The following is a 17041-nucleotide window of genomic DNA, read 5'->3' on the forward strand; positions in this document are numbered from 1 at the left end:
GCCACTGACACAAGATATTTCGGGAAGGGAGATTTTCAGCCAGTGGCAAGGGATAGCACAAGGCAGTGTTAAGTGACAGGCTAGTACTCCCGCTTTGATTTACCACCCCTTCTCTGTACGGGCGGCTTCCGCTTTCAAATTTCAACTCATTTCTTTCATGTTACTTGCAAAAGCGAGAAAGACTTAAGGCCAGTTTGTCTGACGGGATGGCAGCTGTCACTCCATGGAAACAGACCCCGAAATGAAAGAGCAATCCAGCACATGGAAGTAGAAAGTCCTGACACTTTAATTATCTGAAGAGATTACAAGATGAAAGTCTTCCTTGAGGCAAATGTATATTAGTATTGATATAGTCATTGTGCTTTTCAGTAAGAGAAATAGGAGTCTGTATTTACATAAGAAACTATAGTGTCTGAGATCTTTAAATATCATATTTATGGAAATGATTCTGAATTACAGCATTTACAAAATAAAAACAAGCTTGAATAAATATTCAGTCCATTAAATAAGATTCCTTTTTTTTTTTCACAGAAGCAACTTTTTGTGCATATTTATTTCACAATTGAAGTTTGTTGTATTTTTTTATCCTATAAAAGAAGCATTAAATTCGTTGTTTTTTTTTTTTTTTTCTAAAAATAAAACTGCAATAATCATTGCAATGTGAAGCCTGAGATTTAAGCCTGAATAGGTATCATTGCTCGCACGCGTTACCCACCTCCCACCGATCGCCCAACCCCATGCTTTCCAAACTCTGGTGAATGCCAACACTCCAACTCAAGGATTCCATGGGAAGGATTTCAGGGAGATAATAATAATAATAATAAAAATATAAATAAGGTGAGGATAACACATCGTAGCTGACATTGTCTACAAACAGCATCATAAGGCTTGTGCATTACACAAGTGAAGCTGTTCCATCTGATTCAAAACAACAGTAGTGCCAAACTTGTATCCTTATATGGCTCATTAACACTGAACATTAAACTACTTAACAAAGGGAATGTCCCCCCAAAAATAAATTAAAAAAAATCAACACTGTCCAGTTTTGCTTTATCATTTTGAATGACGACTTTCCTTGAGCATGATACCGCAAACAACTTCCTCATCCTTTTTTGTATTTATCAACACAGTGTGTAACACCGTGAGTCAGGAAAGGGGATACAGCAAAGAGCTCTTGATCTCGTTTCCTCTGTAACCACAGCACACAGTGTCTCGCTTTTCATGTGGCTAACTCAACGCATGGCCAAACGCCTTTGAAACCTCAGTGCTCGGGGAGCTCTTACTGCAAATAGTTTGTGCAAGATCATAGCATGAATCCATGTGAGTCTTATTTCTTTCCTCTCCAAGTGGAGATAAAAATTAATCCCTGGTGTTTCAAATAAATACAAACGTCTTCTGAGTTGTTAGCATGAGTGAAGTAACAGTATGCAGTATTTTACACAGTTACTCTGCCAAATGTGGACAACAAGTACCCTTCTCTGGTTGACCATTCTGTAGGACCTTTTCAATATATCATTATGTATTTGCCTTTTAAAAACCATTTTACACACTCAGTATGGGAGAAATAATTTGTCACATCTACTGAATTTTGCTGCTAAACTCTTTGAAAAATATGTATTTTAATATTAATTCATTCATTTGGTAACCATTTCCTCTGAAGTTTGTTGATTTCTATACCAGCATTTCAAACAAAAAAAGTTTGTTTGACATGCTGATATAGAAACCAAAGCTCTGTGTTATAATTTTATTAACAGGATTTAGCATAAACGATGCAGATTATAAATACTTCCAAAACTCCAAAATATGGAACTGGAAGCTGTAAAACTTAATTTTTAGAAGACAACTTGGAGTTATTGCTCTGCTCGGTAAACGAAAGGCAACAGAAATATACTGCTTCAGGACCCTCAGTGCTCCCTATGTGATTCACAGAAAATTTTGCCTTTGTAAGTATCAAATATGGATTTGAACTAGTTTTGCTTTAATTAATCCTAGCATAGGTAGCACAAATGTAGCAATGGGGAAGTTAAACCGCAGCAGGAGGGGAAGTGCTGACATCCACAGCCATGCTGGTATTCTAGTGAGCACAGAAGTCTCTGAGCTTTGGGGCTGATGTGCTGGGACGGACTCTGTTCCTAGCATGTAAGGTAAGCAGCAATGCTTGTTCAATTCTCTGAGCCCTATTTCCTTCCACACAGTGCATTCGTTCTGCATATGGCATCGTAACATTAACGTTGTAAATTTATGGAAGACTGTACTGCAGCCCTAGAGCTCCAGACACTTCATACTTCCCTTTAGCAGCTTAGTAAAATGGAATAAAAACTGTCTGTACAAAATTTATAATAATGGATGTCAAAGCCTACACGCCCTCACGGGGTCCCTCTTTCAAGTTAATTCTTGGCTTAGGTCAAATATATCAGTCCGTGTAAGACTCCAGAAGCCACACCAGTAGTTTAATATGTCAGATACCAGCTTTGTCACTATAGAAGGGAGTGACATGGAACATGTAACAGTGAGTGCAAACACGGACAGGCTTCATCTGACCATAACGAGGTAATGGAGCAGAGTGGGAGGAACAGCGGGAACAGAAGATCTGAAAAACAAGAGGGAGATTTCACTTTAGTTCCTTTGAAGAACTGGATGGGACAAGATTGATTTCAAGGGAGGGGAGAAAAGACTGCATGCGCTGGGGTCTTGTGAATCGGCCACACCGACCTCCCTCAGCACACCAAGCGAAAGCCCTCTGCAGGCAGAGCACAGCCTGATGACCATAATCTGACTGTGCTTAGCCTCTCCGACACGGGTGCCCGAGCACTGACGTTAGCCAAGGCAGGCCTGTGTCTCTGCAGGTCACAGGGGAAGGCACCAGAGACAAAAAGAAGCATCTCTCTCCACTGGCTTTAAAGAAAGACTAGGGCAATATTTGTGAATATCTCCAAAGTTCCTACCCCTGCAAGTCCACTATAAAGTTAACAAAAACAGCTTCTCTACCCTCTTCCTTTTTAACTTGTACAGCAGCAAGCAAGCGAAATGGGACTGCAGATTTCTGGCTTCCTGAGGCACATGACTGCTTTATTCTCCCTCGCTCCCTCTTCCTCCCCCATGAACTTGCAAAGCAGCAGCCCTACACACCGCAGTCCTCCTGCAAAGGTTTAGAAAGAAAGCGAAGGGACACACCGTCCCTGCAGCCGAGCTGTGCGTCACCCTTGCGGCGCAGGCTGCTGCGGCTCAGTAAAGCTCAGAGCAGTAGTCCAGAGTGACTCTGGATTCGGGGCGTTTGTTCCAGGATCTCAACAGGGAGTTCTGCTTTTAGAAGAGAAATGCTTATTGCTGTATAAAAGTCAGTGTCCCATCCCGTCCCCCCCCCCCCCAAATGTAAGCTGAGCAGCTGACAGCCAAGACGTACAAAAACACTTGTGACTTGAAAACCGTGGCCAAGTGCACGCATTTTGCTGCACAGCTGAGTTTGTGGTACACATAAATTTGCTGTTCTCTTCGGCGGATAGTTTCTCACATGTTTGACTGAGTCATTACCTTGCCACAGCTCCGACAGTGGTGCTTCCTGCGAATGACTGTGAAAGGAGCCTTGCACGCAGTGCAGTAGCTGCAGACTTCATCTGGAACCCAGTCAGGAGGATCTGTCAGAAACACAGCAACAAAAAGGGAACATACATCAAAAGGTAATAAAAACAAACATGCAATTGCCAGATCCTCAAGGGAGTAGGGAGAATGAAACAGAACAGCTGCTTTCATCTGAGTTTCTCAAGGCGCTTTGCGAACAGGCAGCTAGGTGAGCTGAGGATGCCCGAGAGGGCTCAGCTCCCCCCTTCACGGCCAGCGCCCACCTTTGGGCACAGCACAGCAGGCACCGAAACAGCACACAGCAGCTCTGGACTCAGAATGAAATATATCTTATTCAAGTGAAAGTGGCAGGGAAAAGGAGATAAGCAAAATAAAGTATGAAGATAAGAGACTATTAAAGCTGAGCTGGAGCACAGGTGTTTTTGTCAATGCAACCAGCCATCAAAACAAGCTTAGAGCTGGGACCATTCCCAGGCTCTTCAGGCCTCCCTACAGAAAGGCCGACTGCTTTTCCGCAATGAGGCAAGCAACTCTACAGATAAACTCAGAGCCTGATTACTGTCTGCTAAGCTGGAAGTCACCAGTAACTACAACAAAACCACAAAATCAACTGTATAAGACTTAGCAAAGAAAGGATTCGACCATTAACCCTACCAGCATGTTTCAGTTGTTTATTTCTCCTGTGAGCTCCCTAACTTCTCATAAAAGCCAAGCAGGGAAATGATTGGGTTTTGGCAAAGCAGCAGGTATTAGGCTCACTTCTGTTGAGCTGCTTCTGCTAGCGACAGGCTGACAGGACCCTCAGAGAGTCTAAAATGACGAGCGTAGAAATGATGTAGCTGATTGCTTAATTAAGTTGTTAAAAATCTAATGAAGGGCAAAGCAAGTTCTATCCAGAAGGAATCCATGGACACAGTGAACACAAACTGCTGGATCTGTTTACCCAAGTTCCCTGTAAGCAGCTCCTCTCCGAGTATTATTTACAGTATGCAACCCATGCACTTGCTGATTTATACACCTGACAAGCAAGATCCCTGCCTCAAGGAGCATATTATCAAACAACGAAATATATGGTGCAGTTAATGCAGAGGTCAAGAGGGCTACAGCTACAGGCACAAAGATAATTAAATGAAAAATCCACCGCATTGTTCAAACATAACCGTGACCAGTTCTCATGTGTTTGTCACAGTGCAACATTTGTCAAATTAAAAGTAAAAAGGATATAGCACTCAATGCAGCAAATGTTGAAAGAGCAGATTAATAAAAACAAAGAGAACTTCAAATCTTGAGTCAGCTTTTATGGGTTCCTCTAAACTATTTTGGAAGTTAAACTAGTTTAAGGAAGCAATCTTTTGTTTAATGAACAAACTCGTCTGATAAAGGTCACAACTATAGGGACAGCAACCAATACCAGCGTCTGCGTGCAGAGAAATGACCGATGTGGTGAAAAAGAGGAGGTTGCACATAGCAGCCTTCACCTCTTCCCTGGGAACAGTTCACCAGAAAATGCTCTGTGGGGACACAAGGCTACAAAATCCTACTCAAAAACAGGCTTTCCTACGGCAGCAGGGAGATGCAGGACTGCCAGTTTACGTTGAAGCGTTAACAGCAATGAAACCAAGGGATTTTCCTTTCCAATTCTCCTCCTTCTCTGCAACCTCTCTAGCTATACATGTAACTTGCCCAGTGAAACTTACTCCCAATGTGCTGTCGATATCGAAAACTTGCATCACTTTCACAGGAATCTCTGATCTGAAACCATGGCAAGCCTGCTGACCTTGGAGCATCTCCATGTTCTCCATCCAGGAGGTCCCTTGGGTTATGACATATATTCCGAACAAAATAACTGAGCCAATAACGATTATTCATGTTTAAAACTTGCCATTAGACTACATAGCCTTGATTATGTTTTCAGGGATTTAATCATCCTGTTGATTCTCACTAATTTTAAAGACAGCAAAATTTAGGAAGTTATTCAGGTTTGGTAAGATGCCTGCTTCACTACCGAAGCTTTATCAGCTGTGTTATACTGTGGGATACCATGCTCAGCTAGTTACCGACTTTAATATTCACAAAAAAGCCACAAAACACAGGCCCTTTTTGTACAAACTGCAGCATGCTAATCTGAACTACAGCTTCCACAGCAGCTTGTACCATAATCACTCCTTCCCTTAGATCATGATCAGGCCAGACACATCATAAGCTAACACAACCCCACCACAAAGACTCTGGAGCTCATCAGCAGAAAGCAGCTTTCTTATCAGGTGTTTACCATTTGGGTTTTGTTTTGTTTGTTTTTCTGTGGTTGCCCTTGAAATGTAATGTTGAAAAAGTTATTTTTTAATTGACCTTGTATGGATTTAATTGTCTCCAGTGCTAAATAAAAAGAAAAATCGCAAAAAACCCCATGAGAAACAGCATATTTATTTTGATAAATAATGACCTTATAAACTCATAATAGTCATATAATCCATAGTTCACGGTTACAGAATTACTTGACTGCCAGATGAATTCATTTGCAAACTTTGTTTTTAGAACTGCATAAAAGAATAAATCACATCTTAGTGGTACTCAATGTATAGAAACAGAACAACCCTCTCTACAGAATGTTCTCCCCCATCAGCGCGACTCTCTGCCTCCACATCGGTGTCACGTCAGCCGATTCACTACATGAACGCATCGGCAGAGTGAGCTGAAGGGCACGTTTTCCCCCCGGACGGCGACTCCACAAGAGCGAGGCCCTTGGAGAGGGCTCTGCGGCCACCCCGCGCCCCGTTGCGTCGGGGCTGTGGTGCCCTGCTGACATCCCAACTGCTCGCACCGAGCTCAGCTGCACTGCAGCACGCCCCCAAATAGTAACACTTAGTTACGTAACGGCTTTTAACATTCAAAATTCTGTGCGAACGTTAATTGCTTTAATCCTCATCACTCAGCTACAGTCAGTAAGTCTGTGTGGGGAGAAGTCAGGAAATGTCTTGCCCAATATCATACAGTGGTACAGTCCTGAAATAACACTCGAAATAAGAAACTTTGGGCCATTAGCCCTGTGCCTTTGCTTCCAGTTGTGACTGAAAAAGTCCTTACACTGAGTACAAACCCAGAGGCTTCATTTTGAGAGTATGCACTTGCTGAGAAATCAAACGCCATCTGGGACTGGAGCCCAGGCGCTCGCACTGTCAGGAAGGACAAGCCCTGAATGACTCGGTCTCTCCGAGCCCCTGCAAGCCCCAGCGGCAACGGGATTAACACCCCTCGGTCCCCTTCACACGCCTCATCTCGCTCAACCTCGGGAGCAGCCTTTCTGACGTACGTATATGAACGATTGAGTCATCAGGCTTTTTATAGAACAGGTTTTTGAAATATTCTCCGAAGAGCAGTCTCATGAGGGGATAAAGCTTCGATATGAGGAGCAGAGCGAGTTACACAAATGAAGCCCTCAGCATTAGCCTGAAGACACGCTGGAAGCAGGGCAGCAGCACTGCACCCGTAGGCTTTTTATGTTATAGTCCTTCTCCGGGCTACGCTGCTCCATTAGCTCTGCATGCAGCAGCAAATGGAAACATCCAGTCTCTAAAGCACCGTCTGCCTGTGCTTCGGGGATTTGTACGGGGAATGGAGGGAAAACCTTGGTCGTGGGCTAATTGGCCCACTGCTTTATCATGCAATGAGAGTTAAGAGAAGTCTGTTGGGAAACAGAGGAAGACCACAGCACAAACATCAAAGAGGAGGAGGCAGGGAGGGAAGGGATTAACGAGACAGAAAGACTACAGAACTAACTTTTAGAAGAAAACATTAAAAGCATGTACAGAAAAAAAGGCAAAGAAAGGAAGAAAAACAAGTATTTAAACAAATAAGAAACAAGTTTAGAGAAACGAAAAGGCACAAGATAAAATTAAATAGTGTAAAGACTGAAAAAGACATTTGGAAAGGAGAAACAGTATTCCCAACTCTTAACTATTCAAAAATCTTGCATTACCATCTCCCATAAATCATGAAATTTTACAGTCTTTTTATTTGTTTTATGCTGTAGCTTTTCAAATTCACCTATACATGTCTCTGCAACTTCATTAGCTAAAAAAGTTTTCTGTTCTATGAAAGTTAGAAATCTCACGTAAGTCCAAGATGCTGGAGCTTTAAGAAAACCACAATCATGATAAAAATCATAGACTCCGTAAACACTGTCAAAAAGCACATGCAAATTCATTTTGCTTAAATATGTGCAACAGATCTACTGCAGTCCCATCTAATCTTAGAAAACCAAGCAGAACACCTCTGTGTCCCCGAACACAGGGAGAAGAGAGCCTGGACCCGGACCCATCAACAGTGTTGATTCAAACAGGATTAGACCAGAAAGTTCATTCCATGGTGCTGAGACACAAGAGACAGCTCAGGGGGCAGGGGAGGGAAATAATCCCAAAAGTTGTTGGAGCTTGCAGAAGGTCTAATTCAGCAAATCTATACTCTGGTAGAAAACGAATCAGAAACATGCGCACCACAACTCCCTGTTTAACAGCAGCTACTAAACCCTAAGCTTGTGGTGGTGTTCGCATTATGGCCAGACAACTCAGAGAAAAGACCCCTTTCTGCATTTTTTGTTTTTATCAAATATTTCTAAAGCAGCACTCAAACTGAAAGTTCCTCCTGTATCGATGTGTATCAGATTTTAGAGCACATCATGCATCGTACTTTAACCAAACTAACCTTAGAGGGCTGTTCCTACAGCAACCTGCAGAACTTATGCCACTGCAGCCGTCAAAGTGCATTACTCTCGCAGCTGCAAAAAAGGTCAGATGGGCTTGCTGTAGCTCTTCTGATGAAAGCAGGAATTGTAAATTCTCACTGTTTTAAGTATGGAAAGTAGAGAACTAAGGCGACATGACTCTACCCCTCACTTCAGCTGCCACGGTAAGATGAACCCTTTTGTCCCTTATCACACGTAATTTTCCACATGTCATTCTGGGCCATCTCTGACTTTTATGTAAGATTCCTAGGAGGCAGTTGTACCCAAGTAATCTCTACCCCTGCTCAGTAGATTCAGTGTTGATTAGAGCTGGCTTTAAATTTTTCAATAAAAATAAATTTTTCTGCTTCAACAATATTATTTGATGAAAATTTCAGGGGTGACAGAGGAAACAGAGGTACAGACATATTAGCTTCAGGGACAGCTCTTGTCAAAGAGCTTTCTTAGGATGGAGCTTCTGTGCAAATCTAGAAAGCTTTCACCAAAGCATAGAGCTCTGCAGACTTCGGCTTAAGCCTCTGCTCTGCCTGATTCCACACGATCCTGAACAATAACGTCCTGCATCCGTTCTGCACAGGTACGTGATCAGCAACTCATTCTTTGGGCAAAATAATTATTTATATAAAATGGAACAATGTTTTCTGATAGAAAACACTGACTTCCACTGGGATATGGTTCAAATCTTCACTTTAAATCAGATGAACCAGAGACTTGGATCTTCCATGTTACTAGGAGCCTTTCTCTGTAAGAGCTATCAACATTACAAACTAGAAGCAAGTTGATAATGTAGATCTATATACTGTATGCCAGAAGAACACTCAATACATGTATTTTTAGGACAGAAAAATTTCAAACCTAATCAAAATCCCAGTTATGCCATTGTGGAGTTGAACAAGCCTGTGCTCTACAGTACTTATGGGATGTTTTCTCCTCCTGCAATGAAGTCTCAACAAGTTCCACACTGCGCTGACAGAGAGGGATAGTCTTTGAAAAAGTAAAAGGCTCTGAGCAAGTTCTTAAAACGTAAGTCAGATCAAGTTATTGCAATACAACCTAACAACTGTCCAAAATCAACTGTACAAAATTTTACATGCATGATTAAATATGCTCAGTTGATTATAAAACATTGCTTCAATATGGAAAACTCAGTGTTAGATTCTTCTCTCGCACAGTGTAAGCAGAGCTGCTGAATAGGGAGAAGGTAAAAAGTTATGTGGACAGAATATGTTTGGCCACTGAACTGTGCAACAATTTAACTTCCTTCATTTAGAAAGTGTTGCTGGTCATCATTATAAATAATAGAGTAGCCATAGGCGTGTAGAGGACAAAAGAAAAATTGAAGCATTCAGCTAGGGTTGACAGCTAATTCTAGACTCACAGTGATTATATTCTGCACATACAGGAGCATGGGTGGGTTTTCTTGACCTTGTGACTTCTTATTGCAACAAGAACAACAGCTCGAGCCTTGGGACCATAAATTACTGAATCGTGCTCGTGCCACTGGTCGGACAGCGGCCAGGACTTGTGACTAGACAAAAGTGGGTGGGCTGGAATATTATGAGATGGAAAGGGATCAAGGAGAAATAGCGTGGTGCTGCGCAGCGAACAGATGCTAACACCATTTGGCACAAACAGGTATTTGTACTGGCAGCCACAGCAAATCCATTATGGCTGGAGTTATAGCTAGGTGGTAGCAAGCAAGGCAGCTCTGTATGGATGCTAGAGGGATAAGGAGTGAAAATGAATGTATGGTTGCAGAGAACGTTGAGATGCTACAGCAAATACTTTCATGGAGCACCAACAACTTCATAAAGCTTTAGTGTTTTCCCTTGAGAAAATCTTCCGATTTCTAGATGTCTCATGCTTATTCCTAGAAGCGTAACTCACTTTCTTAGCCAGCCTGTAACTTCATGACATTGACATTTAAAAATGTTCACCCTCCCTCAATCGCAACAGATGAATCTTCCTGAGTAATAAATTACCCCAAAATACAGGTATGGTCAAAGCTCAGATTTGCCAAAGTTCACTATTAAAATCATCGAGCTCACAAGGGTAAACATTATGCTCCCAAATACGGTGAGCAGGGACTTACGCTTGATCACATTTACAGATCAATAAAGAAATGAATACATAAAAATCCTTATCAAGACAAAAAGTTACCTGTGTGTGTATATATATATATGGGAACCTTCTGGCAAATACAAAGCAAGTTTTGCGTTGGGGCTAGAAACAATCCCAGACACATAAATGGCAGAATGACATTAAACTTCTACTTCCCTGATGTTTGTTTTTTTAAAGCTGTAATATGTATTAAGAATGACACAGCTCTATCCCAGCAGGGATACATTTATACTAGGTTAACGCAGAGTAATTTTCTTACATTTTCAAATATGGAGGTTTCCTTTAATTTGTGTGTGACCTATGCTGCCCACTTTCAGTCCCACGCAAACTTCTTGGTCAGCTTATTACCCAACAGTGGTTTGTCCCAGGCTGGAGCTCAGGAACTTCCCAACAACCTTCTCTCCATGCTGGCTCACAGCTCACCAGGACACAGGGAGAAAGGCAGTACCACAAAAGGTCCTGGGACACAGGGACCTTCTGCTGTTACTGCAGTTCAGAGCAAGTACCACCAGTAGCAAAGAGCCCCAAATGCTTTTTTCTGAGCAGCTGCCACTACAATTTGCTTTGAGTTTATACACAGAACTTTGTCCCCACTGGCCATCTCCATCACATAACCAGGGTGTGAAATTTTACTATATTTAAAACTTATTTATGGAATGTTGTATAAATTCACCTTATATTCTAGGAAAATATAAATGTATTTGCTTTATATTCTCTCCCTATAAACATATAGTGCTTTTAGTGCTTATAATGTTCTATGAAGTATAAATACATATGCTTTCTCAAAAAAAAGTCCTAGAGCATCAGAACAGCAAAGATGAACTTATACACCATAGGCTCATCTGTACTTTCAAAAATGCTTCTGTTGTGGAATACCAATTAATCTGTAGTTTATTGTATTTCAACCTTCAGAAGGTCACAGGATTTAACTCATATCCTTGCCAATGTCAGCTGGCTCATAATAACCATTCATATTTGTTTTACAACCTGGACCAGCTGGTGGGTTTTATATACAGTAAGAATGAGAAATCTGACAAAAACAAGTGATTCATCTTCATAATCTGAGTAGAGGCTGGAACCTTCAGTAGCATCTTAAAACCCTTCATTTATTTGTTCAGGTTGCTGGGCTTGCTTTCTTTTTTTTTATTACCATTGATTGGATGCAATCTTAAACATTTGGTGCTTTCGGTAAGAAGAACTTATTTGATAATTGGAAAAAGTTTTCCTGGCAGGTAGCTTGCTGGACTTTCTCAATTTGATACATGCTAAAGTTCTGCCATGATGGCAGAAGGGAGGAGCTACTGATGTGCTCATTTACTTTAAATTGTTTTCACTTTCAGTTGAAATCATTAAGAGTGACCTGAAGCGTAGAAACAATGTACAAAAAAGAATATAATTAATTTTGGTGCAATGCTGTCAACAGATTGGTGCAACTCTCTCAGGCTTTGCATTGAATCCTTTTATAGCCATAGCTGCGGTGCACTCCTGTTGGTGGCCTGTGGTCCAGATCTGGCCTAGAGGACGAACCCGTCAGGCTTGCTGCAAGAACTTACAAGGCACAATGTTGATGCAGCAAGGGTTGCCTTAACCACCAGGCATCTTCGTCTACACCCAAACATCAGCCAGCACAAAAGCTGTTGCTTCCACAGTGACAGCAAAAATGAAGTAGGTGGGGAGGTGTTATAAGGGGGGAAAAGGCACATGGCTGCTGAGGTTAAAATATTGCTGTAAGTTTATGCCTCACGTTGGATGCCTTAGGGATAGCAAAAACATGTATCCCACCAGCTATCACTGCATACCTCAGCAGAAAAAAACATCTGTACAGCATTGTCAGCAATGACAACTTTTGACATGAAGGGACAGAGGCCTGGAATGTATTGGAGGAGAGGGGACAGAATGGGTGTTTCTACAGTTCCCACAAATTCAACAAACTGACCCACTTCAGATGCCCCTTTTTCTAGACGTTTTGTGGTTTGTTCTGGTTTGGAAGGTGGAGTTCATCTCCCTGCTCCCCAGCACCTTCTGTCTCTTTGTGATACAGAAAATTCCCGCCCATCAGCAAATCTGAAAGCTAAGTTCCAGCAGACTACGCTAGTTAGTTTACGTAGTCAGAGGACACATACTGATTTGTACAAGTAGGTATTTACAGCATAACCACTTACACACAAGCCAAGTAAGAGTCCCAGAGAAAGTCTGCAAGGAGACTGAGTCAGACATGCCCAAGCCTTCCCAGCGAGCAAGCATGGGTACCAAAAGCAGAGTACCAGCAGGAGCACTGGCTAACGGGCTCTGTTGAGGGGATCTGTTAGCATGGGAAAACATTGTGCCATAGCAGCCAAGCTCATTCTGGCATCCAAGTTTACTTATTCAAAAGGGACTTGGTTGTTCCACAAAGCTCTGCTTTCCGTCACACAGGCATATGTGAAATACCTGCTATTTCAGAACAAAGGTGCAGGCAGGGGGTTGGTTTTGCTGTAGTTATCTGCATGTGCTATTAATACTACAGGTTGGGTTTTACCATTCACTTAGGGCAGGGATGTAACTGGGTGCTGCAGGGGCCCTTGAAACAGCAAAGATCCCCCCTTACTGAACTCCTACACAGCTGTAACATCACCTAAGCGCCCAGACTGTTGTCCTCTATTTCAATAAATAACATCCCAAGCCATAGGCTGCACTTCTCCAAACATAAAACCTTCCCCATGCCAACAGAAGATGCCGTGAAAAGCTGAAGAACATTAAAAGCTGAATAACATGCCAGGGAAGTGAAGCGACTTTGCCGTGACAAAATGTACATCCATGAGAAAGTTATTCAGCATCCTGCAGTTCAGAATAACTTGCTTTCAAGTTCTGTAAGTCAAATTCACTGACAGCATCAGGCATCGATTCAAAACAAAAGAATACGAACTGAAATGGTAGAGAATGAATAATCTCTTGCACTCTTTTCCAATACAGCCTATACATGGTAAGGATTTGCTTAAAGATTTGTTCATTACTGCACCTTCTGTGACGTTCTGAATTATGGTACAATAGAAAAATCAATTAAAATGACTACTGAATAGTTCTTTATCTGCCACCAAGTCATCTTCCTCCAGAAGAGATAATATTTCTACGGTGCATTATACATGAATTAGCCCTGCTATTCTAAATAAATAGATTAAATTTGAGATCCTTTAGCCTGCAGCTTCAGAAGAAGGGTGAGCAAGCAAACCACGGGTTTTCTATAAGCACAAAATAACTTATAAACATGTAGCATTACTGTAAAACCTAATCTTTAGGAGTTCCCTCCCCCGCCCTGTGATTTCTGATCTTTATTACAAATGACACAAACCAACATTTCTTTTCTGTTGGTCACCCTCCTCTGCACACAAGCAGAGACGTACACTGCTTATCACTCAGTTCCCAGTCATTCTGCATTCAAAACCTCTCACTGGAAGAACACTAATGTATGTGGACAAATAGACAACAATATATCAAAGTTTTAAAGCACAGGGAAATTACTGCACACTTGAATTTCTGGGAAGCTTAGATACAGTTTCACAGTTGATGATTGTCTTTTATTTCTCACTTGACCACAGAGACACCACCACTCTGATAATTGGGCTCCTGGTGTGCTGAAACCACCACTTAGCCCTGAAGATCAAAGCTGATTGCTTTCTTGTTTGCTGCATCTCATACATGTACTTTCTCTTTTCTTGTTCTTTGACTGCAAGTGCTCTGATATCTTTTAATCCATTTTTTATACAATGTTTACCATACTAGGGCTATAGTCCCTAACTGACTGCTAAGCACTCCCACAGCAGCTCAGATTAAAAAAAGAGAAACAAAAACTTCTGAGCTCTCAGAATGCTTGAATTCCAAACAAAGCTTTGAGACTTACAAATGCACTTTTCCTCACTCTTATGTATTCAGTGAGATTTGAGTAACCTCAGCAGACTTACCTAAAACTAACCTTTTCTTTGAAGTAATATGGTAAAGAATATGAAAATAACCAAAATATTTTCATAATATTGAAGACAAAAGTGAAGAAAATATGAAAGGTACTTCTACTGTGGGGACAAGTAGCACCTCCACATATAGCAAATGATATAAAAGATCTCTTTAGATTTGGCTGACAAGACCTTACTTAGGGCTTTGCATCTTACACAACCCCCTGAAACTTCTCACGTGTAACGCCACAGGCTATATTAAAGCCTTTACTATACAGAACCTTCCTCCACTGATACAAAGGAATTCATTTGTAGATCAGATTTTCATGAGGCTGTTAGAAAAAAATCTGAAAGAAATACGCTCAGTTTATCATCTGACTTTGTCTCTAAACCATACTATGACAACATTTTTATAGGTGCTTTCCAGAGCCAAACTTTAAAAGAGTTTCTTTCTTTTCATTTTAATGATTATTTTTTAATACATCAGTGTTGTCTCATTTTAATTCTCAGAAAAAAGAAAGTACCTTCAAAGTCACCATCTCTGGCTTTTGCTGCAAGTTCTGAGGACGATATACTTTCTTGACATAAAGCACAGTCTTCCAGTGCTGCATTCCTTAAACCCTGATTAACTGTAAAAGAAAAAAAAAAAGTACTGAAGTTCTTATTTTTCCAATTTGCACTTAAAATACTCATGTTAGGACTTCTGGGATTAGATTACAGTAGCATCTATATGAACCTTCTTATACTTCTTGCTTTTTCTTTACCCTGACACAAACAGTGATTTTAAAGTCTCCTCTATTCTTCTTTGGAATGACAACAGAAATGAAAGATGCTGTTATTACAGACATACAGTCCTCTTACTTCAGCAGTTTAGCTGCATCCTGTATTTTGCTTCCCAGTTCTTAACTTGGATCCTTTACAAAGAAGGAGACTATAAGAGATTCCCTAGGTGAATCACACACACATCAAATTACATATATCAAAGAGAAACTTCATTCCAAAAGTCCCTGACTTCTATTTGCTCGTTTTGTTTATGCTTACTGTTGTCAACTGTTGTCAAGACTTTTTTCCCAATGTAGTAGTTCATCCATTAGAAATTCTTCCAACCAAATACTGTTGGCTAATATATTTCCTAGCGGTAATTCTTCACAGCTCCAGTTTGTTTATTACTCTTATTTGAATGTTCAGGAGCTCTTTGATCCTCTCTAGCAATTCTGTCTAACCCCATTTTTTCTTGCCAATGAAAAAACCAGTCTCTCTTCACATCATGACATCCTGCCACCATAAAAATGTTGTGGAAGTTTCAGCCACAAGTCAGAGAGGACTGTAATGCATCTTGTGCATTATCCCACTGCAGAGTTGGGTTGGACTGGAGGTTTTTCTGCTAAATTTAACCAACTTTTAACTTAGTGTTTCATATAAAATCCTAAATGCTTTTAAATGAAACTGGGCGAAAGAGAAAGGAAAAGTTTTCAATCATGTGGAAAGGGGAAAAAAAAAAAAAAAAAAGAGCGCTCCAATAACCTTCAGATGCTGATAGTTCTAATCATAACAAAGGACAAAGGTAATTGCAGTCTTGCTGGGATGACATGGTTATTTTTAGATAAGTTAGCAGACTTGCCTCTTTGAAAAAGAAATAATCAAAATGGTGACAGAAAAAAAAATCTTGCATTGGCTCATGATCTAGTTCTGGTTCTATTATCTTAATTAACTAGAATTCCAAAGTTCATATTTTTCTATTTTAAAGCCAAATTCAGCATTCTGCAATTTCTACAAGACCAGCCGGATTTCAGCATTTTCCTGAGCATTCTCATCTTATAGTCTGCTCTTCTCACACAGCTATTTAAACTTCACAAAGATGCATATCTTGGTAAATTAAAATGTGTCCAGTGTGAAATAATACCAGGAAAAAGAAGAAAATCTATGGAGTCTAAACCCTGCATAGATTATGTTATGACCATATGGGCTACAAACATTGTTTTGTTATACACAGGAATATGGAAATGAGCAGACACACTCTGAAGGCTTTAACTCTTTCAACATTTGCCTCAAGTCATACTCCTGTGTACCTACACTTCCAGTGACTTCATCCTGTTTACAGTCTGTTTACAGTCTGTTTCCCTGACTTTTTTTTTCTTTTTTTTTTTTAAAACTTAGGTCAAATCACTGTACAGTGAGCCCTGCCAAAAAGTTAACAGAATGTTAAGGAAATTCTTGTCAAATAGTCCATGGATCTCCACAGGCTACCAGGAGAAATTCACTATAGAAAACCAATGTGTAAATCTCTTTACCTTTCTTTTGCTTTTCCTTGTCTTCTGTTTCAGGTTTGGTTGCCATAACTTCAAACAAGGTCTTTAAGATACTTCTCAGATCACTAGCATAGTTTGTCTGCAGCTGGTCAGCAACACCTAGGAGTTTGAGAAAACAGGTGAACCATTACTAGACTATTACACCACCCTTAAAAAAAAAAAGTAAATTTGTCTGTTGCTACCAGTAACAGCCTCATATTTATTTTTGAGGGGATCACTTGCTTGTGTCAGGAATAAAAATTGAACATTTAATTAAACTAATTTTCCATAATGGCCAAGTTACATTCTGGCCTTTATGCTACCTGCAATTTGATACATAGCTTCCTTGTCCTCTGGCAGCAAACCCTGAGAGATTTCTTTTGCAT

General features: G+C 40.7%; 1 protein-coding gene across 1 annotated transcript in view; it reads right to left on the reverse strand.

The window, feature by feature from the left end:
* Positions 1-268: 268 nt before the first annotated feature.
* The window catches only part of ZFYVE28 (zinc finger FYVE-type containing 28), a 165856-nt gene continuing 149083 nt past the window's right edge, over positions 269-17041 (reverse strand). Inside the window, exons 11-14 of the mRNA XM_087737327.1 lie at positions 16659-16775; positions 14892-14996; positions 3532-3635; positions 269-2590 (exon numbers count right to left, since the gene is read on the reverse strand). Coding sequence (XP_087593453.1) covers positions 2459-2590; positions 3532-3635; positions 14892-14996; positions 16659-16775 — 458 coding nt within the window. The 3' untranslated portion in view covers positions 269-2458. The remainder of the gene's footprint in view (positions 2591-3531; positions 3636-14891; positions 14997-16658; positions 16776-17041) is intronic.

Source organism: Nipponia nippon, unplaced genomic scaffold (assembly GCF_047370975.1).
Source record: "Nipponia nippon isolate SJK-2023a ecotype South Korea unplaced genomic scaffold, ASM4737097v1 scaffold_6, whole genome shotgun sequence".
Taxonomy (NCBI): Eukaryota; Metazoa; Chordata; class Aves; order Pelecaniformes; family Threskiornithidae; genus Nipponia; species Nipponia nippon.